General features: G+C 36.3%; 2 protein-coding genes across 3 annotated transcripts in view; one reads left to right on the top strand and one right to left on the bottom strand.

Moving 5' to 3' along the window:
- Window positions 1-211: 211 nt before the first annotated feature.
- Window positions 212-11,524, bottom strand: gpib (glucose-6-phosphate isomerase b). The gene is made up of 18 exons (XM_077194673.1): window positions 11,172-11,524; window positions 10,712-10,802; window positions 10,549-10,617; window positions 9,565-9,684; window positions 8,423-8,506; window positions 8,071-8,217; window positions 7,364-7,435; window positions 7,235-7,279; window positions 6,555-6,608; window positions 6,043-6,103; window positions 5,918-5,961; window positions 5,295-5,447; window positions 5,096-5,225; window positions 4,945-5,021; window positions 3,109-3,237; window positions 2,501-2,576; window positions 2,350-2,416; window positions 212-596 (listed from the first exon to the last, which is right to left on the bottom strand). Exons 1-18 carry the CDS (start codon window positions 11,288-11,290, stop codon window positions 473-475), a joined length of 1,662 nt encoding a protein of 553 aa, XP_077050788.1. The 5' UTR covers window positions 11,291-11,524; the 3' UTR covers window positions 212-472.
- A 698-nt stretch (window positions 11,525-12,222) lies between these two features.
- The window catches only part of garre1 (granule associated Rac and RHOG effector 1), a 46,479-nt gene continuing 32,179 nt past the window's right edge, over window positions 12,223-26,522 (top strand). Inside the window, exon 1 of one of the 2 annotated variants that reach the window (XM_077194645.1) lies at window positions 12,223-12,319. The gene's annotated coding sequence lies outside the window, so the exon portion shown is untranslated. Of the gene's footprint in view, window positions 12,397-26,522 lie in introns of both variants that reach the window. The other variant, XM_077194644.1, reaches the window with a different exon arrangement.

Here is a 26,522-nt window from a genome sequence, read left to right on the forward strand (position 1 = left end):
GCCAAATTCTTATATCCAAAGTGACTTAGATTGCAGTGTTTACATTTGATCAGTTCATGCGTAGTGTTCACACTATTTACTGCTCAAATAGTGCTATTTTTATGACTAAATTCTATCATTCTATAGCAAAGTGATTTATTTTGGGGGGAAAAAAGTTCCCACTTGTGATGAAAACAAAAACTTTCATGAAGTACAAACTGTAAAAAACGAGTTTGGTGTCACAAAGATGGTAACTTTTTTTAATTATGCATAATCATAAATGAACACAATACTGCCTATTTATGGTTACACAATAATACGTCAACTGTCTGTGAAAAATAAACTACATTTTAGTTTCTAAATAGTTTTAAATCTAATTAAAAAATGATGGTGCAACACTCATTTTTTGTGCCGTGTGCTTTCAGAGGGTTGGTGTGGTTTGGGGTGCAGCAGGGGGTTCTGGGAAAAGGCGAAACTTCTCTTCATGGTTCATTCAAGCGAAGTTCTTCTTGAGGAAGTTGATGAGGCCGTTGGTGGATGAATCGTGGGAACTGACCTCGGCAGAATCCTGAAGCTCGGGTTCGATCTTCTTCGCCAGCTGTTTCCCGAGCTCCACGCTGAGAATAGAGAGAAGACTGACGTGAATATATCTCGAAATGAGTCTGGAACTAAAATTAAAACCGTAAGGAAATAATTTTACTTGAAACAGTTCAGTTTAGTTCTTTAAGCTTTGTTTTCATGGACATTTAGTTTATTTTTCATTATTCCCTGTGTTTACTTATGTATTCATTGGTTGCCATGGTTACTCATTGTTTCATTGATTTCTCACACCTGTTCCTTGTTTAGATCATTCTCTGTGTCTACAATGCCCTCAGTTCAGTTTGTCTTTGTCTGGTGTTGAATGTTGCGTCGTTTCTCTTGTTTGTGTATTCTCTTTTGGTTTTGTAAAATAAAGCTACGTCTCGTCTTCTTCCTCATCCTGACCGTTACAATTATAAACCTGGGTGCTGAGAATACAGCTATCATTTTCATTTAGTTTAACTTGATGTACTAAACAATAGTGATGTGAGAAACAAAGCTTTTCAATACTCTGAATCAATTGAATCAATTCCTTCAAAATGATTCACTGATTCAAAGTGGTGGTGAGCCCTGCTGGCCAAAACAGTGTAAATGCAACGAAAACTCGGCATAAAAACACCTTTTACAAACCATTTGCAAATGTTTTCTTGAAAGGATAGTCAAATGGAAATCTACAAATCATCATTAAATATGAAGTGTCTGTATAAAATGTGCTCTTTTATTAATTTTTTGGGATTGTTTTGTGTTTTATGGAGGACGTGGCTAGTCAGGCCAACTATAGTCGTCTTTTTTATTATACAAATGTGTCATTACAATTATCTGCAACTTTACAAAACAGAGATCAAGTAAAAAAACATTTAGACAGTATTCACTGAGATAATCGCCCCCTAATGGAAAACAATTGAAATTTCGAAACGGTTATGAAATAACGAAGTCTCGTATACCGAAATCACGTGAGTTTGGAATTGTTTGGAATCACTGATTCGAAACAAAAGATTCAAAAAGGTTTCAAAGCTTCACAAAGAGCATTTCAAAAATGGCTATCATTATGAAACGAATTAAAACTAAAACTGGAAAAAATACTGAAAACTATACAGGCACATTTAAAAAAACAAAGATTAATAAAAATGACATAACTAGAATTTTGACAGAAATGAAAACAGAAATTACAAAAAATTCAAAATATTTTTTTTATTTTTTATAATAGTATTTAAATGATACTAAATTAAAACGGGTCTTTTAATAAATTATTTAACAAATTAAACGTGAGCTCAGAATCAAAAATATAATTATTTTGACGGGTTAATTCTGTTCCATTAACATTCCAGAGATCATTTTATTTATTCTTCCTAAATAGTTTCTTTTCTTTTTTATTTGATACATTCTAGTTATCAAGTTATTATAGTCATCTAAAACTAAAACCATAAGAAAACATGTTACATCCTTAATTGAAATAAAACAAAGTATAAAACAAACTTATTTTACAATGTAACATTTCTCATTTCAATTTAGTTTAACTTGATGCACTAAAATAACTAAAATTAAAACTGATATAAAAATTAACAAAAACTAGGCATATGTTTTTTTACCAACTAATAAAAACACAAAATTACAAAAATAAAATTATAAATATAATATAAAAATATAATAATAAAGCATAATATTACAATAAAAGCTACTGTACAATATTATTAAAAACTAATAGTAAAATAAAACTGGTCTGGTAATAATACCAACTTAACGCATCAAAACTCAATTTATTTAATCATATTCATACATTCGCTGACTCACCCCCACTGATCAAAACTGTTGATTTCCCACATGACGCCCTGAATGAAGATCTTGTGTTCGTACATGGCTGTTAAGAAAGGTCAGAGGTCAGGAACCTGCAAATATGATGATATCTAATACACTAAAACATTTCAAACAGCATTTAACCCACCAATCAGAACGCCTAGAGTATACGGAGACAACTTTTTGAAGATGATGGAGTTTGTTGGCTTGTTTCCTTGAAATACCTGGACAGAAACGGATGGATGATGTTTTAATGCTACTTCAATACTCAGAATTCAGCTGTGTTCAAAATGTAGTATTGCTTATTGCATACTTATACAATGTATAACAGCTATTTTTTAATAATAGTATCTGAAATTATCATTTCGCAATGATAAATATTAAAATAGTAGTATTCTACATTGTTCTTCACTATGTTGCATGTGATTTGCACATTTAATAACTGTTATGTGAGCAATGAAAATAAAAATAGAAATATTAAATAAATAAAAATTAGCATTTTTAATTATAAGTTTGCATGGAAAATCCAAATCGTGAGTCAACTTGCTTGTTTATCACACTGGAACTTGAAGGTCATGATTGTGGGATACATTATCTCATACACTATATAATATAATATATATATATATGAGTATTCTTTGTGTACAGAAAATCCACATACATGCTGCATGAATATTAAGAGTAGTGTGGTGGTGTAGTCGTGGTTTGTGTCATGTAGGGGTCAGTATAAGCCAGTGCTTGACTTTATATTCTCACTTTGTGTGGTAGAATATTCTGTAGTGTCTCTCCGCTCAGTCCTCCAGCTTCCAGCTCTTTCTTCGCCTCTTCTGTGGTCTTTCCCTTCATCAGAGCCTCGGTCTGGGCGAGGAAGTTCGCCACCAGGATCTACAAGTCAAATCACAATTATTTATATAGCATTTAATACTGTACAATACAGATTGCTTCAGAGTAGCTTCATGTAAAGAAAATAAAAGTTAAAGTCACCAGAAATCAAAATTATTTAGTCATGATTTTGACTTTTTAAGTCCTGATTTTAACTTAATATGTCATAATGTTTGACATTTTATGTGATTATTATGACTTTTGAAGTCATAATTTCAACTTTTCATCTCATAATCACAACGGTCATAATTATGACTTTTTATCTCTTAAATGTGACTTTGTTTGTCATAATTACGATTTATTATGTCATAACTTATGACTTATTTCAAAACTTGCACTAATTTTGACTTAGTATGTCATAATTATGACTTTTATCATACTTGTGACTTATTAAAGTCGTGATTTTGACTTTTTGTCCAATTCCATATTTTTGAAGTCTCATAATCACTACTGTCATAATTATGACTTAGTTTGTCATAATTTAGACTTTTTATGTGATTCTTATGACTTTGGAAGTCATAATTTTTACTTTTCATCTTATAATCACAACTGTCATAATTTTGATTTTTATCTCATAAATATGACTTTGTCATAATTTTGACTTAATATGTCATAACTTGTTATGACTTATGCCAAAACTCGCACTAATTTTGACTTAGTATGGCATAATTATGACTTTTGTCAGACTTGTGACTTTTTAAAGTCGTGATTTCGACTTACTATGTCCTAATTTTAACTTTTTGTCCAATGCCATATTTTTGCAGTCTCATAATCACAACTGTCATAATTTCGACTTCATAAAACAATCTAATAAATATTACTTAGTTTTTCATAATTTCAACTTTTTGTCATAATTATGACTTAGTTTTTCATAATTTTGACTTTTTATGTGATTATTATGACTTTTGAAGTCATAATTTCAACTTTTCATCTCATAATCACAACTGTCATTATTTCGACTTTTTATCTCATAAATGTGACTTTGTTTGTCCTAATTTTGACTTATTGTGTCATAACTTATGACTTATTTCAAAACTTGCACTAATTTTGACTTAGTATGTCATAATTATTACTTTTGTCATACTTGTGACTTATTAAAGTCATGATTTTGACTCTTTGTCCAATTCCATATTTTTGAAGTGTCCTAATCACTACTGTCATAATTTCACCTTCATAAAACAATCTCAAAAATATTACTTCGTTTTTCATAATTTCGACTTTTTGTCATAATTATGACTTTTTTTTGCAATTATTATGACTTTTGAAGTCGTAATTTCAACTTTTCATCTCATAATCACAACTGTCATAATTTTGACTTTTATCTCATAAATGTGACTTTGTTAGAATTTCGACTTATTATGTCATAACTTGTGACATGTCAAAACTCACACTAATTTTGACTTAGTATGTCATAATTATGACTTTTTTTCATACTCGTGGCTTTTTAAAGTCGTGATTTCGACTGTCCTAATTTTGACTTTTTGTCCAATTCTATATTTTTGAAGTCTCATAATCACGACTGTCATAATTTTGGCTTCATAAAACAATCTCATAAATATGACTTTGTTTTTCATAATTTCGACTTTTTGTCATAATTATGACTTAGTTTGTCATAATGTTGACTTTTTATGTCATAATTCCGATGTACTAAAGCATGATTTGTCTGAAATGGGCTTCAGTAAACCGCCCGGCGACGCTGCAGCTCGGTACCTTGTGGTGAAGGCTGTTTCTGATTGGATGTTGAGTCTGGGCAGGAATGAGGAAGTCAGCAGGAATCATACGAGTTCCTGTGGAGGAGACAGAAGGGTCAGACTGACGCCCCTCGTTCTGTATGTCAGATTGAGCAGGTCAGCGAGTGAACCTTGATGGATCAGCTGGTAGAAAGCGTGCTGTCCGTTAGTTCCCGGTTCTCCCCACACGATCGGCCCGGTGTGATAGTTCACCTGGTTACCCTTAGTAGTGATGTACTTCCCATTAGACTCCATGTCACCCTGTAAAATCACAGCATTAGATAAAGCATACTCTGACAAAAGCTCTACACAGGAGTGTGTGTTTTCTACCTGTTGGAAGTACGCAGCGAAGCGGTGCATGTACTGGTCGTACGGCAGAAGGCAGTGTGTCTCCGCCTGGAAGAAGTTGATGTACCAGATGCCCAGCAGAGCGAGCAGAACGGGTGCGTTCTGATCCACAGGGGCCGTGCGGAAATGAGTGTCCTGCCAGAGAGTTTATGCATGCTTTTTAAAAGATACCAGCACAGGATGCATTCAATTGATCAGCAAAGTTTTTAGATTTCTATTCCAAATAACTGCCTTTGTATTCATCAAACAATCCTGAAAAATGTAATAATAATAATAAATGTTTTTGAGCAGCAAATCATCATATTATAATGATTTTTGAAGGAGTAATGTTGATCACAGGAATAAATTAGTGTTTAATATATATTCACATAGAAAACAGTTCTTTGAAATTCTAATAATATTTGACATTTTAACTGCATTTTTTTATTTTTTGTAAAATTACAAAATCTTATCAGCCCCATACTTTTGAAACGCAAGTGTATCTGCAGGTCATTATACATAAATGTTTGACTTTGAATTTGAATATTTTAATTCAGCACATTTTTGTGGTTTGCTAATGAAGGTCGAATACTGATAACGTCCTCCTTCAGTAATATAAAACCCACCATCCAATGAGCTCCAGCCAACAGCTTCTCGAAGTTCTCGAATCCTGCGACAGAAGAGATCAGACACACGCTTGAGAATCTCTCACACTCATCGTCTGACATGAGAGTCACATGATAACACTCACCGATATGAAGTGCAATAGACAGTCCAATTGCAGACCATAAGGAATATCGTCCGCCGACCCACTGAAATCAAAAAAGAGGCACAATACAGAACTGCATGCAGTGTGATTTATGCATTATTAGATGTTTTGTAAACATACTAATCAAGCTTTTCTTTACTTGATCAAACATACAGTAAGCTGAAGAGTTTATAGTGTCCATAAAAAACGGGATTGTAAGGAACCTTGCCCTTTAAATATCAACAATGTGAGTAAAAGTAGCCCGTCGGCCTTTCCAGTGACCTGCGCTCGGATAAGGTCAGGATCATGAATAACTGCGAGTCAGTGGAGAGACTCTGGTTACCCAACAGCTGCTGCTGTGAGCGCACACACACACACACACACACACACACACACACACACACACACACACACACACACACACACACACACACACACACACACACACACACACACACACACACCTACTTCAACAGGGCAAAAATAACTCAGGCCCTCGACGGACACACACTCACGTCCCAAAACTCAAACATGTTCTCCGGGTCGATGCCGAAGTCCTTCACTTTGGGCTGAAACACAGAGCGGAATAAAGTTGGTCTGAGAACTTAAAAAATCTGACGTAATATTTCCAAATGTCTGCTTTTTAAAGCGGTCAGGTCATGTTTTTATTGATTATGTTTTCTCCCTGAGATGTCCATAATATAATGCTGGTCATTTAGTCGTAATTTGGCCATAATTTAGTCTCTTTGACAAATTTTTTTTTGCTACTGTATCTTTAAGACGCAGAACAAAAAACAAATGACAAAAACAACAAAATTAATAAAACTTTAACTAAAATTAAATTGAAAACAGAAAATATACAAATTTCAATATTTATGAAAACTATAATAATACCTCTCAATGATACTAAATAATACTGTATATAAAATGCCTTTTTCAAGTGCATCTTCTATGTAAATGGATTTTTAAAAATAAATGATGATTTGAGCTAAAGCACTGTGTAGGAAGTGTGCTATATAAATAATCTTGCTTTGCCTTGCCTTAGAATTTTTTTTGCAGTTTAGTCTCAATAAATGCTCTTTTTGGTTTGTTTGTTTTAAGTTTTGAAAGTTACAATATGATTTTTGTAAAGTTTTATGGAAAATTGAATTCCTGATGATATGAGCCCTTTACATCTAAACTAGGATGAACTTACTCCATTGGTAGAGAGCGCCACGAAATGCTTGGCAACTGCAGATTTCTGTGAGAATGATAAAAACGACAGACAAATCAATGCGTGGCACAGACATCTCATACATGTCAATGTAAAAGAGATGCGACTCACGTCTTTGGCGGCCAGCAGGAACCATTCCTTCGCTGATTCAGCATTTGTGATGGTTTCCTGAGTCGTGAATGTCTGAGGAAGACAGCAAACTACTTCACAACTTTATCATTATGATACATACAATATCAAATTGATTTTGTTGCTGTTTGTGCATGAAAAATCTCTGCAAAGTTCCACTTATTCTCTATATCAGTGTCAGTGTTTCTGAACTCCTCCATTTTTCTGAAACGCCTCCATTTTAGTCTTGAGTTTTTTCCGGGATCGAACCCATCACAATATTCCTCATTTAAATAATTAATACCTAGAATAAAGGGGCGGGGCCAGGTTGAGTTAGTTAGTAGTGTGTTAAGCTGGCGGTTATGGTAAAGGGCGGGACATTTCCCAAACACACTAGAAGCGGTCGACCAATCACAACACACTGCTCCAGTCGACCAATCAGAGCACAGTGTGCTTTTCAGAAGGAGGGGCTTCATAGAGACAGGAAGTAAACAGAGCGTCACTGACAGACTGGGAAGAGAGGAGCCGCAACAATGGAGAATATGAGGAAAATAATCAACATTCAAGCAGGAAAACCTGTTCTAGTAGAGCACAAAAACAACATCAAGACATTGTAAAAGTGCATAAAATGGCCTCTTTAAAAAGTTTATTTCCTCTGCTTGTTTGTGTATCTCTGCTAATGCTGTAAAATATGTTTAGTTTCTGAATACCTTTGATGCGACAATGAAGAGTGTGGTCTCAGCGTTGAGTTCAGCCAGAGTCTTAGCGATGTGCGTTCCATCAATGTTCGACACAAACCAGACCCGAGGGCCACCTTTAGAGTAGGGCTTTAGGGCTTCTGTCACCATTAAAGGACCCTGAACACACACACACACACACACATATATTTATAGACTATAAATATAAATTATAGTATTCATTTTTCACAGTATATAAAAAGAACTATTGATGCCTGTACAATTTTAGAATGGGGGTCCTTGGCATCTAAAAGATTGAAAACCCCGATCTAGAACACCAAAGCAGGGAGAAAAGAATAAAATATAGAGTTTTGATTTCACAAACCAGATCAGATCCACCGATGCCGACATTGACCACATCAGTGATGGATTTCCCAGTGTAACCCTTCCACTCGCCACTGCGGACTTTCTGTGGTGGGAAGAAAAACCTGCGAGTTATAATAACATCCACGTTGAGTTATAATGAACATGTCACGTTCAGCTGTTGTTTTAGCTTCGTTTTCATAGACTTTTAGTTTTTTTCTCATTCTTTCCAGTGTTTCCTTAGTTTTCTTGTTTATTAAAGTCCCCCAGTAGTCCATAATTGTATCCCTTAAAACTCATCTTTGATCACCAAAATGACATATTGAAACATATTGAATTCTTCATGCCTTAAAATATCTTGAATGTAACTCGACACCATTGCCTCATTTAGTATACGCGGTTCTATGAATATGCAAATGAGCCCCGCCTCCACTCACTCACTCAGAGATCCACTCGTTGACGATCACACGTTGATCTGATTGGTTACAAGGTAGTTTGTGACGTCAGAAACACCAGCGATTTCAAAGCGTGTATTGAGACTGTCAAGTCGAAGTCATTGCCTATAGATTTTGCAGGCAATGGTTTAATAATCTACAGCAAAATAGAGAGAGCTTTGGTGAAAACTAAGCAAGTATTAATTACTATAATAGTAACTTCTCGCAAGAAATTACATCAGGAGTGGAAAACGTTGATCAAAAACGTACATTCACACACAAACTGACCAGCAAACGCAACTTTCAGACGCCATCTTTCTTTAACTAGTCTCAACTGTCACAGAATGGAAAGCACAGGATTGTGGGATGGATGCATCTATGATGCCTTAAAAATCAATTTGAAGAAGGAATCTCAGCACACACGAAGTGAAGCTAACATTGGATTCGGACGTGTCTTGATGCCTCGAAGGCAGCATTTTTAAGTTTTCGTACGCAGCAATTGCCCTCAGTTCAGTTTGCTCATTGTCTAGTGTTGTACCCACTGTTTCGTTCACTCTCGTTTGTGTATATCTGTTTTTTGTTTTGTTTAATAAAGTGACTGCTGCATTTAAATCTGCAACACTCGCTTCGTCTTCTTCCTCACACCTGGTCTCTGCTAAAACACTTTCCTTGCTCAGTGTTTACCTGTATTATTTTTGAACAGCCTCCCATCATCAGATATGATACTCACATGACAGAAGCCCTTCATCTTCTCCAGAACCTTGTTCACCTCTGGCATCACGTCTTTCCCATCCACGTTTATGGGTGTGTTTGAGCGGTTCCTCAGGGCCACGTGGAGAACAGCACGACCCTGTAGACCACACAATCATCATGCAATGCTTACAGTTATGATTTATGCATTTGCATTCAAGAAATAAGTTCATGCATTTCCCGAGAATCAAACCCAAGTCCCTGTTGTTGCTGCTAGACTGTATATAAGAACTGCAAGCATTTTACAAGTGCATCTTACATTTAAAAATGTCAGACAAATAAAGAATCATGGTAAGAGTTTATAATAACTGCATGCTATGAATCTTTATTTAAGCATTAGTAAATAGTTAATTCATCATTTATAAAGCATTAAAAGACATTAATAAGCAGATTATAAATACAGCTATAAATGCTTTATTATTGATGTATAAGCATATCTATTATGTGTTTAATAATTATATTTTCCTATTTTATTTTATTAATGATCAATATATTATTTCTAAATTAAGTATTACATTATTTACAAAGAGTTGTCAGTGGTTCATAAGATATAGAAAGTGCAAGTGAATGATAAATACTATTTAAATGTATATTTATACATATTTAGACATATAGTAAGTTACTCAGTGTGTTAATAAATGCTTTATTAACATGTATTCCTACTGTAATTCATGATTAATTCAGGTAGTTATAAAACATTTAGTTAACTATTTCTGCGAGCTCATCTAAAGTGTGGACTATTTATGCATCAAAAAGCTTTTACAAAAGAGATTTATTAATTGTTTATTAATGCTTTAAAAACTATGAATTAACTATTTACTAATGATTCATAGCATGCAGTTATAAAGTGTTACCAGAATCATTTATAGTAAAAGTATCCATCAAAAAACACGTGTAAGTCCAAACAGAGCTCAGCTGATCTCGACTATAAACGTAAACCCAGACACACAAAAATATGAAATACCTCAGTGAAATTAATCTTTTCTCCTGAGAACATCTTGTCTCTGGATGCCTCCACACCACGAGACTTTGCCTTGGATAAAGCCAATCAGATTTACAAACATCACATGTGAGGAAGGATTACTCTATTTAATTCTCATAAAACAGTCATCTGTTCAAAACTTTACCAGCTCCACGAGCATCTTCATAACCTCTTCATTTATACGGTTCTTAGAGTAATCCAGCAAAATGTCTCCTTCATCTGTTTTTAAAGTTAAGCTGTTAAAAGAATACAAACAGATGAACTCTTGGTTACAGAGGAAACAAATAAAGCTGAACTCATGCAAAACCTGAGACCAGATAGTTACAATTACATATAGAAAATACATACAATTCATAAATACACACTTACTTAACATATTCTATGCCATTTTGTAAAGTGTACATTTTAAAAGTTATGAATTAGATGTGGGCGGGGTTTGATAATGATTGACAGGATAGCGAAAAACGGTTGTACTTGTGACCCCGCCCACTAAATTTACTGCATAATCTGTGAAGGTCAATTGCAATATTTTTTATTAATTAAATGACTTTAAAAAATTACCCATTTCATGCAGAATAGTTAATTAAATAAATACATCAGGGTACCTGAACTTTTGAAATCGGTTTTTATCAGCCTCGAACATCTGCCTCATGTTGAGATTCGCGGCGTTTGATTTGTACCATTTTTCTAGATTCTGAAAGTTTGGGTCGCTTGTCAGTCCCATCGTGACGTGTATCGGACCGAAACTGTGTGTGTGTGTGTGTGTGTGTGTGTGTAAGAATCTCCGGCTGAACTGAACCCAAATGTCACAGATCCGCCTTATGAAGGGTGAAGAAGCAGCTGATCTGCAGCTCACACCCCTTCACACACACACCTTCACACACACACACACACACACACACACACACACGCAGGCACGCACGCACGCACGCACGCACACACACACACACACACACACACACACACACACACACACACACACACACACACACACACACACACACACACACACACACACACACACACACACACACACACAAAAGCTCTTCTCTATATATTATGTACTGTATAATATATTGTATTTATTAAATAGAATTAGATCTAAACACACACACGCACGCACGCACACAATATGTTATTATAACTTTATATTTGTGTCTGGAAACAATCTACAAATAGCAACATGATCCAGTGATTGATTGTGGCGCCATCTATCGATCTATCATGTGAAAGACACTGAATATTGTGTTTGTTTAAACATTGAACACTAGGGGACACAGGAGTCCATCACATCAATCACACTCTCTAACTCAGTCATCTGTGGCTGGGAAAAAATAAAATAATAATAATTAAATAATAGAATAAAAAATAAATAAAATAATAATAATAAAATAAAATAAAATGAGAGAATGTTAAACAAAATATTTTAAAATAAAAAATGATCACCACTGTCATCAAATAAATAAAGTAAACAAATAACAGATCACCTCTAAAAACGTAGACTCTTCAAAGAAAAAAGTAATTTTAATGTATTATTATCATCAATATTTTACAGTATTAACAAAAAGTTCCCTAGCTATTAGTACTTTGGTGAAAACTATGGATACCATAAAGTGCACGCGCTCTATGGTATTGTAGGTCGCGCACATCGCCTGGTGTTCTCGCTCGTGCTCGTGCTCTATGTGCGCGCGCCCGGAAGCCGCGCTCCGTCACTTCCTCTCTCCACAGACAGGAGGGTGGGGACAAACAGCTGGTAAGTGATGCCGTGATCCGACCGCCTGCTCGGGCTGTTTTTCACACCAATATACGCCTTTCCCGGAGCCACTACAGGTAGGACTCGTGTCCGTTAATCTCGCGTTAAATCGAGACACTCAAGCGCTTGTGTTTTGACGTGTTTGAGATGTTTTTGAATCCGTGTCAACGATAGGTGCTAACGGCTAACTGAGATTAGCTCCATAAATACTGATGATTTTTTTTTTTTGTAAAATCATTTGAAACGTCAATTCGCTGCTGTTAAAAAAGCGAAATGACAGGAGGACACCATTAAAGTGATATTTCAGCGACGTCAAGCGTGTATGTTTGGTCGTTAAGGGGTTTTGGTTCATCTGTATACATTGAGCCGTTTAAATCTCATCGAATCTGCTGCAGTCTGACGGTCTGGTCTTAATTACTCCAATTAACGACGTGATTAACTGCCCACGGTGTCCCTAAATTACACGGGGGCTGAAGACCCTTCAACGCCCTGAAAAGGCACCGATACGGTTCACTGCAGCCTAATGACAGCCGACGGGTGACATACACACCCAAACCCCTGGCGGGTGTCATTGGCGATGGATTCGTGATTTTTGGGATGTTGAAGTGTCAGAAACTGCTGGATTTGGTTTGAACTGCAGCATCGTGAAGATCAACTCAATGCATTATCATGATCATAAGTAATCAGACATCATAATCAGGCTCTAGTGATATTTTAACGCTTGTGTAACCGTCCTAACTGTTAGTTTTGGTTGGACTATTTTTTTGTTTTGTTTTTCTGAAATAAGGGTTGAAGGCATGACAGTGTGTTTTGTTGAATTGAATTTAATGTGTCGGAGAATCCGTCCGAGTGTCAGGAGGATCCAGATTCCTGTTGTGTTTCTGCAGCTCAGAATGTTTCAGGATATTTATACTCAACTGCACACCAGTGTAACCCTGTCAGAAGCTTAAATTACACTTTGCAGTGTGAAGTTAAATGTATTTGTCACTCTATAAGTGAAAAGGTATTTTCAGTGGATTTTATTTGGTTGTTTTTAAAGAGATAGTTCACCCAAAAATGAAAATTCTGTCATTAATTACTCACCCTCATGTCGTTCCAAACATGAAAGACTTTCGTTCATCTTCAACGCAAATAAAGATCTTTTTGATGAAATCTGAGAGCTTTCTGTCCCTCCATTGACAGCTACGCAACTACCACTTTGACGCTTTAGAGATCATAAAGAGAATGTAAAACTAATCTGATTGAATTGAATGGTTTAGTCCAGATTTTCCTCTCTTTATATGACTAACAGATTGAATTTTGGCTTTTATTCACATATAAACATTGATCAGCGAACATAAACAGAAGCTCAACCGAACCTGCTTGATGTGCATGAACAAACACCATTGGTTTCTGCTGAAGCTCAAACGTGGTGCGTAACACGAGAATGAATCTCATTGGTTCTTGTGGAAGATTTTTCATTTTTGTGATCTATCCCTTTAAGATGCTCTAGCAGTTTTCTTTTCATTTTCCAGAACCCAAATTTTACGTTGTGTGCAGGCAGGGACCCAAAACAGGACCAGATTTGGTTATTATGATCAATTGTTGAAATTTATTGGCTAATTATTTATGCTATGTTTTAAGCCGGTGATGCATCACAATATACACATGGTTGTGGTCTGTGCAAACTATATTTATCATCATTGTTGTTGGCTTTGATGGTTCCATTAAGATCCTTGGAACCTCCGAAGGTTCTTTATAGTAGAACAAGGTTCTTTAAAAATGTTCTTCATACTAAGAAGAAAATGTTTTTTTAAGAACTGTTGACTTAAAGGTTCTTTCGGGAATCAACCAAAAATGCTTCCTCTATGACATTGCTATTTTAAGAGTGTAGTCTGGTTTCTTTTACCTTGTGTACTGTAGTGTTTATGGTTTTTTAGGATGAGGGCATGTCACAAAACCTGACTTTCTAATAAAAAATATTGTGTCTTTTACCATGTGAGAGATGAGTTTTTGTCTCAAAATGCTGAGTTTGATTATGTACATTTGACGTCAACATCAAATAATGTGTAAAATATCCCTCCTCCTTTTTGGAAGTTGATAAACATTTTTTTGTGTGCAAAAGTCACATATTATTTGCATTTAGCATGTTTCCCCTGCTCTCTATGATCAGTCAAAACAGACACGTGACCGACTGATGTACTGTATTCACAAACTAAAAAAACAGCATTTTTACACGTTGTGATTGTGATCCTAATGGTTGGTTTCCACATTCTTCACCCTGGATTCCACAGAAGCCTGTGATTAGTTTGTTAGATTTCTGCGAGTAGGTCAATTACGCTCTATTCTGTGTGAACCTCATTGTGTTTTGCAAGCAGGGTTTTGGTTAAGCCCTCTTTTGAAAAGTGCTGTGAGCAGACAGCCAGCCCCTCTGAGCTTTTGTATCCCGACTCTGGCTGTGGCTTCTCTGAGTTCATGTGGAATGTATTTCCTGTTTGGGTCCCTTCAGTTTTGGGAATGAAAGAAAAAGCGTTACTCGCTGCTTAATGGATGCTGCAGCAGCAGTGCTAGTTATTTAAAGAAGTGTTCTCTTATGATCGCCTGGAACATTTTGTTTTTCCTGACCTGTTTACAGGAATATTTTATAGTCTAGGAGATTTTTCAATATGCATGAAAGGGATTTGACCTATTTGTGTCAGATAAATGCCTTTATTGAAGTGTTTTTTTCTTCCCTCATATTTAAAATATTTAATGAATTATTTTGATGGTTTAATTGAACTTGTAGGGTCATTAAAAATAAATATTCCCTTTGCTTCGGACATCACTTTTGGCCACTACTGTATTAAAGTTCCCATATTGTACACCTTTCTGAAGTTTTATTTTAGGTTTTGGTGTCCTTAAGAATATATATTTGCGGTAGAAGTACCAAAAACCATCCCAATGTGTTTTTACTTTTCCTTTCTCAGGAGCTCTGCTAAGAACAGGTCGATATTGACCCGTCTAATTAATATTCATGAGCCTCTCTTCTGATTGGCCTGAGTGGCGCACGGCCAGGCCAACCACAGGTAACTAGTCATGAATGCTGTAGCCTGCACTGGCTTGGTGTTGTTCACACGTAAGGTAAATAAAACACCTGTAATGATGGACATTGCTGAGGGAAATGTTATCAGGCCTTATGTTCGAGCCGGACTCAGACCCTGAATCGGCGACGACCAATCACCTCCTTACTTTCAGCGTTATTTTAAGAGTATTATTATTACCATTACATCAATGCTGCACGCAGATTTAACGTTAACGCTAATTTAAACTGTCTGTAAACATACTCAAACTTTTTTTTTTGGTCAAATTCGATGTAAATCTCCAGAATATGAATGTTAATAGCTAGTTATACACTGATTTTGAAACGTTTAACTGCTTATTATATGTAACGTTAGCAGACAGACGGCGAATGCAGTAAGCTGTGTAACTATTGCTTTCCTACTGATACAGTAAGTTGACGTGCTACAATTTCTTTTACGATGTTATTTTTTCCCCGTAAAAGGTGTATTTGTAGTAAATGTGCAAAGATGCCCACAGATACTAGGGCTGGGGCGGTATGGATTTTTTCTAACCGCGGTTGAAAAGCAAGATTTTCTGCGGTATGGCGGTAAACCGCTTTAAATACACCCCCACCTCCCACGCCCCGCCCGGACAGACTTTCGCGCACGCATACAGACTAGACAGACTTTGCTAGACAGACTTTGTTAAATATTGTCACCTACATCCGAAAAAAAACTATCAAAATTTGAAATAGTAAAATTTTCATCAAGAAGTAATTTGGCATGAACCAATCACTGAATAGATTTCCTTATTTAAGAATATTGTCAGATACATTAGCATTGAATTCATCATTTTCAGGAGAATACATTGTGATGTTCACATTGGAAATGAAAGAACACCTATTGCAACATGTCTTAATTATAAATATTATACTCCATATTTATGTTTACATAATATAGTGTTATTTTTTATTTAATCTATGTCGATTATATGAAAAATGAACAGCATGAGTAAGGATCATAAGATGGGTCAGACACGATTTTGACCACTTTATTAAGTTTTGTTTTGTAGAAAGCCTTTCTTTAAATTAAATTTCGTTTTGTATAAATTGTACCTTAATTTTAATCACTGTTTCATTAACTAATTGCCTGGTATTAATAAATAAGAAGCAAATATAGCAGACATATAATCAGGAGGACGTGGAAGCGCCGGTGCGATCTCTTGCGTGTGAACTGGAACTCGTCTCATAAATGAACCGAAACTCGGCGTTGGCTGGGCCTAATTGTGTACTTTTAAACAAAATTCAAAACGAAATGATAACATTTTAGTCTACAGTAGCCTAGTCAGGTAAGGTCAGGTTTGCCGATGTGCGTTATAGGCTATTAACTTATTTATATTTATCCCTCTGCGCCGATCGGAGACGGAGTTCACTGCTGATATTCTGGGGATACAACATAGCCAATATACTAGTGACTTTAGCCTTTAAATATCTTTGCTGCACTGGATCAGTCTCCTTTCTAGAACAGCCAAAGCTTTCTAGCCTCGCGGCAGCAGCGCCTGGCATTGCTCATAGACCTTAAAACAGTCAGCGCTGCGAATGCGGTTTCGAAAATTGATCGAAAAACGTTGGTGCGGGTGGAATGCGGACAGATGATGAGTTGTGTGACGCGGTTGTGGATGAAATAATAATAGCCCATCCGCGCATCTCTAATAGGCCTACGAATGGAATGTTATTATGTGTCATGGAACATTGCGCTCCTCAACTTGCGAAACGTCGGATTTGCTCCATCTTTTAATATTAATTTTTTTAGAAAACCTTGAATCCATGTAAGCTACAATATCATTAGACATAATCCATGTCATTAGAATCAATGAATCCATGTCATTAGACACAACGTGCACAGTTCACACATGTGCAGGCCAATGTTTTTTTTTTTTTGCGGTGATGACTGTGACGAGCTCAGACCCGCGGTTGGAGTCACGTGACCGCGGTAATGCGGTAACCGTCCCAGCCCTAACAGATACGCGACAACATATGCTGCAATTGATGCCTTAGGTAGTAAACTTGTAAAAATATGAACTGTAGGGACTGCAGCATCTTTGATGAGAAGCTTCTTAGAAAAACCGCCATTGAACTGCCTGATTGACGAAGAAAGCAGTCACTTGTGAAATGTGCAGAACAGCCGCTTAAGGTCGAACTAAATTGCTGTGGTATTTCTGAATAAATAAACATTAGCCCCTGGTCTCTTATATTAATGTTGTTTGGAAGCTGTGCAATGATGTAGTTTCGTGACGGTGGGCACACTGGGCAGTGTTTGGTGACTGAGTAGTTCTGACGTCACAATTTTACGGAAGGCAAAACGGCTCATGAAAAAGCACTGCTACTTCATGCAGGCTGTGTGCATTTGGTAGTGGATTGACTGTTTTGAAACTTTGAATATGGTAGTTTCATAGCCCCTAGACCTGTTATCATGAAAAAAGCCTGGAAATTTTCAGTTTTGACAATATGGGACCTTTAAAGGGATGGTTCACCCAAAGATGAAAATTCTGTCTCATTCAGCCTCATGTCGTTCCAAACACACAAGACTTTCGTTCATCCTCGGAACGCAAATAAAGATCTTATTAACGCAAATAAATCAAATCTGAGAGCTTTCTGTCTCCATTGACAACTACATCAACTACCACTTGCTGAAGCTCAAACGTGATGCGTAACACGAGGATGAACCTCATTGGTTCTTGCTGAAGCTCAAACGTGCTGCGTAACACGAGGATGAACCTCATTGGTTCTTGCTGAAGCTCAAACGTGCTGCGTAACACGAGGATGAACCTCATTGGTTCTTGCTGAAGCTCAAACGTGATGCGTAACACGAGGATGAACCTCATTGGTTCTTGCTGAAGCTCAAACGTGATGCGTAACACGAGGATGAACCTCATTGGTTCTTGCTGAAGCTCAAACGTGATGCGTAACACGAGGATGAACCTCATTGGTTCTTGCTGAAGCTCAAACGTGATGCGTAACACGAGGATGAACCTCATTGGTTCTTGCTGAAGCTCAAACGTGATGCGTAACACGAGGATGAACTTCATTGGTTCTCATGCTTGAGCTTCCCTTTACCACAACTGATGTGTGTGTTGATGAATGTTTATATGTGAATAAAAGCCTAAATTGAATCTGTTCATCATATAAAGCGATCTTATCTCATCAGAAAAAAATCGGTCTATTCATATGGATTAGTTTTACGATCTCTTTATGATCTTTTTGAACCATCAAAGCAGTAGTTGCGTAGCTGTCAATAGAGTGACAGAAAGCTCTCAGATTTCATCAAAAAGATCTTCATTTATGTTCCGAAGATAAACGAAAGTGTTACTGAATTTGGAACGACAAGAGGATGGAAAAATTGATCACAGAATTTTCATTTTTGGGTGAACTGTCCCTTTAAATAATTTAGAATCAAACCTGTGAGAATGATGCTTCAAAAGGATATGAATTGGTTTGCTTTTTTCCCCCAGATGCTTTGAAATACATTTATTAATATTTCTGTATTTTTATATATACGTTACGCATCATGCACAAGCTGTACTCTGCATAACTGCGTCCTGTGAAACACAATCACGTCTGTTTCTTTATTTGACCAGCGTTTGGAATATGAGCAGTGGTGTTGGCTAATACTGTTGCTATGGCAATAATGCTCAGGTCAGCTTCGAGCCAGTGACCAAACACACTGTTTTCATGAAGTTTCTGTTCTCTTAAACCAAAGCCTCAGTCTTTGAGCAACACATGGCAACTTTTGCTCTTTTAACAGTCTGCGAAAATAGAATTGTTTTTTCTTAGACTTCTAGCTAAGTTGAAAGGGACTTTTCAAGGTTGCATGCATTTAGGTTTGGGTACATCAGGAGCCAGAGGTCTGTGTGTGTGTGTGTGTGTGTGTGTGTGTGTGTGTGTGTGTGTGTGTGTGTGTGTGCTTGCTGGCCGGGCCAGCAGGCTGAAAGATATCCCACTAACAAAGCATTCCAGTGTTGTTTCGGAATATGCTGCATTCTCTTGCTGACTGCTATTGCAGTTTAGAATGTCACAATGGAATCTTTTCATGGGGGAAGGGCGTGTGTGTGTGTGTGTGTGTGTGTGTGTTTCTAACAGAAGTCAGATTAGCACTTCTCACTCTTTATGGATTTTTTTAAGTGCTAAGTTTTGTCTGAAGCTGAATTTAAGGAGCCTAATCTTTTTAGGACAAGTTTATCTAAAAGTTCAGGCCCACATTTTTTTTGAAGTGGTGTTAAAGAAGTATTGAGCTTTTAGTTTTTCAAGTTTTTTTTTGGTTTCAGCAATTTGAATTCTCAATAGTCTTTACTAAATTAATTACCTTGAATTCATCGTAAAACAATTTTCTAATGCTGGGTATTAACACAGATTTTAATAATCGATTTGATTGGATTCAAAAAGTCTTGATAAGATTCTATTTTGATTCCGATTTGATAATAAAAAAATAGTGCTTTTTATGACAAAAATAGTTTATATAACAGATTTCTTCAAACATACAATAAACGAGACATCACCAACAGGTTAAGTAAAAATATAATGAAAATGTAGCAAGTAAACAGTAGACAAAATAAACAGTATCTAAGTTATAATACACAGATTTCAAGAATCGATTTGACTCGTTTCACAAGCTCTTATATATAATATAATATACATTCGCATATATACAGGGAACCCTGTTAGGTTACATTAATACAATATTAAAGGTTAAAATTAAAAGAAATAACGGTCAAAATTCAATTACTATTTATTTAGACATGATTCAGGATAAATTGAGATTTACGAAATCAGAAATCACGATTCTTTTACAATTCTGAACAGCCAACTAAACAAAATAACTGGTCATTTACTATCGGTTCTGACAAAATGTTAATTGCCTCAGTCTAATTAAAATAAAATCTATTTAAAAAAATCAGGTTGAGTGAATGATTCAATGACTCACTCGTTTCATTACTGGATGAATCATCGTTTTTTTTAATGAATCTCTTGAATTAATGATTCAATGACAAATACATTTTTAACAGTCACTTGTCGCCACAATGTAATCGATACAATCGTTATTTTAAGCTCCAAGCTACTTTTAAAAGCTGATTTACTTTTTTTTTCTCCTATTGCTACAGTAGACATCAGTGTTTATATCCAAACTATAAACTTTAATCCCAGTATCCCAGTACTTCTGTGATATGAATATTTGTATCCCAGTAGCCTACTTCTGTGATATTATAAATATTTGTAACAGAAATAACGATAATGTGTGGTTGAAAAGTCTGTTTGTGTAATATACACACAGGAAAAACATTGTCATTCAGGAATAATATCACGAGTGTTTGAATCGAGATCGTGATCTTTGAACAATTAATCGTACAGCTCTATTTTTATCTTTCGATATAACAATCAACACTCAAATAAAAACTGAGTTGTGTACAAAGAAACGTGCATATATTTAGCGAAATGCTCCTTTTCTGAGATAAATGTAACATAACGTGATGTTTTACTGACGTCTTTCCATGTAGCTTTGAGCGATTACATGAGACATGATACATTTCTGTATCTTTTGGACTATTTTACCTTCCAAAAAATAGATGAGACTCTACTTCATCTATAGGGATTTGATTGAATCATAAAAAGTGTGTTACTTTGCATGTTATGTACCAGAAAGGTGTCAGGTGGATGGAGAAGAGAAGGGATTTGTTACATCAACTAAAATATGTATAAGTTGTTTCATAGGTGGAGCAAGATGATTCCTAAAATGATTCTCTTTGGAATAATGTGGACTGATAAATAATTCAAAATGAGACCAGAAATGTGTATTAATTTTGATTGCATGTTGACTTAAGTATTAAAATCGAATATTGTGGTTTTCGCAATAGAAAATAACCCAGTAATATTCCAATCAACATAGTTATTAAAACAGTTGTACATGTTTGGCACAACATGTATTACCTCAGATTTGTAGGGATTCCCCCCCCCCCCCCCCTTCAAATCTGAAAATCTTTACAAAGCGGATCAACCGTCCATCAGCTCGCCGATGATGTCATCTGAAAAACAGGTGTTGCAGGAAGGACTCTGAGTTTCAGCGAGTTTCACAGAGGGTTCAGTTTCGCCCTCCGCAAACATGTCCTCACGGGAAGCAGGGCTTTCCTCGACGTGCGCCGCAGGCTTGCTGTTTTTTTCATTTGCCAAAGCCAAAGATTTTCAGGAACAAAGAGCACATTCTAAACTCAAAACAAATGACTTCTCTCACTGTTACGAGTTTATCCACGGCAGAATCGGAGCCGTCAGGACTGCTTTTAGTAAGCAATGAGGTCATTCAGCATAAATGCAAGACTCTTTTGTTTTAAGCTTTGTGTTCGCAGAGATCACGTTGTTCCAAGTTTGCCAAAGGGCGCAAGAGGAAAGTCTTTCCTCAAACGTTTTTGTTTAAGTGTGAAATTGTTGTTTAGTGATGGATCTGGGATTTCTTTTGAGTCTCCATTTAGTGTAAAAGTGCTTGAGGAAATGCTGTTTTCTCAGAGGTAGGGGTGTAACAATATATCGCAATACAAAAATGCTACAATATGTATCGTGGATGGTGACAATCTGTATTGCTTGTAGTTCACCCAAAATGAAAATGACTGTGTAAGAAAAATTCAAGTTTTCAGAGTTTTAGTGTCAGTACTACATTAAACTACTATATATATAGTGTTATATAATGTTTAATAATGCAATGGGGGAATATTTGTGGGTCCTGATAATGCCAAATGTCTTGTTTCCAGTAAAAAGTGGCCTACATTATTTTAAATATATCTAGTCAGTGACTGTGCAAGCATGTTCGTCTAAAATAATACAGTTTTCAGCTTCAGAATCATGAATATTTTTATTCTGGTGTCTCTATTGTCCGGTGCATTGGGTTTCCAGCACCAAGTCCAAACTTATTAATTTCCACCCCCAATTTAATACCAATAGTCAACAGTAAAAAAAAATTGTTTACCTTTTATCATAGGCCTGTCTTGGAGTATCACAATAATATCTTATTTTGTGTTCAGTATCGTAATATGTATCAAATCGTGACATGAGGGTATCGTTACACACCTACTTAGAGGTGATATCTCCATCAATTAGTTTTTGTAATAGCATTTCAGATCTTATTTGGGATGCCTGCAGGTAATCCCAGTCAATCCTAAACATTCAAACGCGTCATTGTGATCTTAAAGTTTGGATTTGCACCAGCACAAACAAGATTTGAAACCGGTGACATGAGAGTGAGCAAATGATTTTTTATTTTTGGATCACTGTAAATGTTCTGTGCATTCCTGTACAAATTGTCCCAACTCGTTGTGATCGTACAGATTTAGATGCTTGGTTTGGCCAGATATCTGGGACTGTGATGGATTTGGATGGGGTTACGTGGGGTAGTTTCTGTTTGGTTTCTGAGGTAACCAGCATAAACTCGTTTGCTTGTCTACTTTCCCTCGTGTCTAATTTCCTGAGGGAAAAAACCCAAAGCAAGCAGTCTTGTCTACATTAATATTTCTGACTTCTGCTGAAATCGCGAACACCAGAAACACACAAAGTTTATCTCTCAAATATGTTTTTCCATTTGAAAGTTTAGTATCTCCCAAAGTGCTCAAAAGCAGACTGGAAAGCACCATGCTTTTATGTTTTTGGATGTTGTGTTATCAATGGTTTCAAGTCACGTACTTCCATGGCACTTAAAAGTAAACCATGTAAATGCCTTGGTATGTGAATTTTAATTATTCTGTTCCATAAAATCGGCATCTGATAGCATCACTGTACCATGGTACCACCAACATATTTTATGTTGTTTAATACCTGTGTCCATATCCTACTGTTAATAGCTCATAGGAATAATTTAGGTGGGTTTAGGAGTAGTTTAGTTTATGAAGCTTGCATTTTCAAGATCAGCCTCATCTGTAAATTTAATGTTTTTTGTCCATAGCAAATACAATTCAGGTGTTCAGTGGCAGAAGTTTGTGTTTGTTTGTAGTAATTTTGGGCAGTGATGTTTTTGAGGTGCTTCACTGACCAATATATTATTTAAGTATGAATGGGAAAATGTATTACTGGGATAATTATTAATAGTCAAAATAGGGCTGTCGCGATAACAGCAATATCGCAGTACCGCGCTACTGACAGGCCAACCGCAGAGGAATGCAAGTAAACGCGAACCGCGTTTTCTTTTTTCATAAGGCCACCCTTCGTAGTTCGTACCATGTGTATTGAATGTTAAATAAGTTAATAATGATAACAAGACTGTTTATCATGGTGATTTGTACAGAGGATTCGTGGATTTGGACTTAAGCCTAAACAGACAGTGAATGTGTTTGACTGAGTGCTTGCGATTACCTGCGTCTGTCTTTGAAGTCAAGGACTTAAGTGAAAAGGTTGCCGTTTCCAAGGAAAGCTAAATATTTGTCGTAGGCTTTCATCCTTTTAACGTGTAAGGGTATTTACCATGAATGGCGTCAGCGCTGGTCAGCATTACACAGCGCGAGGAAGCCGTGGGGGGAAAGCAGCGAGTCACGCATTGAATCAATGCCATTGGTCTCTATTAAGGGAAGCATTGCTTAAGCTTTGCCCGAAAGTGAAGCATTGCTGGCCAGCTGAGCCTTGCAAAGTGGAGCTCAAAGTTAAAAAATAATTAACACCTTGTTTCATTAAATCTATCATTTAAGGAATCAGCTTTTTTGAACGTTTTTGTTGAATGAACGGATTAATGACTCATTCAAAGACAGTCCGTTGGCGTAACAACTGCGCGCTGAGTGACAGTCTTTCAATGCGCAGAGACGCTGTTTAGTTTCAGTTACATTGGTTACATTATTTTTGTGTATGCTGACCTCATCATAACACGTATTTATATAGCAACAAATAAATATAAATAAATAAATGGCGGTAAAACCGCATATCGTGCTATTGAGCCACTCAAAATTGCCGCAAGGGAAATTCCTTCACCGCGACAGCCCTACGTCAAAAAACGCTTTACCTAGTGATCTGTTTCATTCCATTGTTGCTGATATACATTAGATTACATGTTATTTCGAATATCACTGTAATATTGAAGTACTTTTAAATGTTCTTGAATATGCACTTGGTGAATAATGGTGTTTATAGATGTACTACATGCTACATATGAGGTTAATTTATCATTTAAATATGATTATTTTGTGCTAACTTACAGAAAAATCTGCTTTGATTATTTTCAGCTTTTGGTACAGTTATATTCATGATATAACATCATGATATATTGCGGTGTTTTGAATCATGACGTGTCAAAACGAAAACGAATACACAATTATTGACTTAAGAAATATTGAAATCATCGAAAAGGGATTTTATTAAAACAATAACAACACTAGTCCAAACAGAGAGTTGTGCATTAATATGGCCTGAGCTCATAAAGTTGTGGGTTATTTTTATGGTTTCCGGTCTAGTTCTGTTGGGTATCAAGGAATGTAAAATGTGTTTTGCTTTGGGAAAAGCGCAGGATAAAGTCAGATGAACTGTAGAGCTGGGAAATGTTATGCACATTTATAATCAAGCTTGCGCTTTAACACGCCTGTCGTCTTCAGTTTTATATCCGAATGCTGCATTTAGAAACCATCAAAGCCACAGAAACCATTTCCATCGCAGAAATCACAGAGTCCTCAGACTCCCAGTAGAGTTTTTATCCACGTCAGGCCTGCTACCGAGCCAAGTAGCAAAGATGGCCATCATTCCCACAATGCACCACGTGTGTGTGAAACCCGAGCCGTGCTCTCTTTTGGCGTACGGCTGAAATGGAGGCATGAGTTGGAGAAGGGGTCTGAATTCAGGGGGTCATATACGCTTGTTACCGCATCTAACACAGGAATTCTTGACAGATACTCTATATGACTGATATGGAACGGAGACTCGGTTCTTTAAACGACATCGTTCGTCAGGGAAACTTTGTGAGGATCTGTTGTTGTTTTGCTGTTTCTTTTGCTTCTCTTGTTTAACTGGGTTTTGTATACACATACGGTACTGATATATGTTGACGATTATAGGTGCTATGCGCTGACATAAGCACATATGACAGCTGCACGTGTCGATTTAGGGGTCTCCGCTGTGTGTAACACTTGTGTTGTGTTCGCCTGTTGTCTGTCTTCTGAATGGGAAACGCCAGAAATAATCCCACAGACGCTCTGGAGTCAGTGAACCGTTTAAAGGTGCATAAATAGATCCACAGAATGAAATGTTATATTGATCCTTGAGAAGAAATGACAAAAAACAGGCTGTGTTCTCGAGCAGCGTGACATGATTAATGCAATGAAGACACTTTACAGTGATTTTTACCACAGTTAAGAGGTGTTCTTGGGCATGAAGTGTGTTTAACTTTGGGGGAAATCACTGTAATGCATTGGCTTATGCTTCAATAAAAGGGTGAAAATAGTTGTTTCATAAGATTGTAAATTAAATATTATAAAGATATACATTTCATTAGCCTTAAGTATAGGCTGACAAGACAAAAGAGAGAGGAATTTGATGTATTAATATTGCATTTAAAAAAAAAAATTATTTTAGCACAGTAAAACCCTCTCCAAGAAGATTCATTCCCCAAACTAAAATGAATAAATCAACATAATTATTTGAGGCTTCTTAAGACAGACTAGTCAGGTTCGCATTAAGCCCTAAAATAATTATGCTGGTTAAGTAGTTAAAAAAATAGTAATAATAATAAAAAAAAATATATATATTATTTTAATATGTGCAATCTACTTTTTTTTTTTTTTTTTGTCAGCCAAACCCCTTGGACAGAATATTTTAAGTTAATATTTTAATTATTCTCGTTGCTCGGATCAGACAACAGACCAAAACATGTCTGGAAAACATTCGTGGAATTCAGCTGAACGTGTGCTGCCGGTTTTTTGTTGAGTTTTTTGTTGAGTTTATCTGAATTTTGCCTCTCGCTGCAGATGATTGTCTGATCTGCGTTATGAATGACGTAATGATCTTCCTCTGACGTTCAACGAGACGAAAGCCATCCTCTCTGTTTGTGTCTTTGCACTGATAATGATCCACCTTTCTGTGCGGAGCGGAACATTCCTGAGCTTCATTAGTAACAGATGTGAAGGACGATTTCAAAGTGTGTCCTGTGAGTGGAAAGCTGTGCCGTGGTGGGGTGGACAG

This window comes from Siphateles boraxobius, unplaced genomic scaffold, assembly GCF_051911475.1.
Source record: "Siphateles boraxobius isolate OS27281-9 unplaced genomic scaffold, OSU_SipBor_1 32, whole genome shotgun sequence".
NCBI classification, from domain to species: domain Eukaryota; kingdom Metazoa; phylum Chordata; class Actinopteri; order Cypriniformes; family Leuciscidae; genus Siphateles; species Siphateles boraxobius.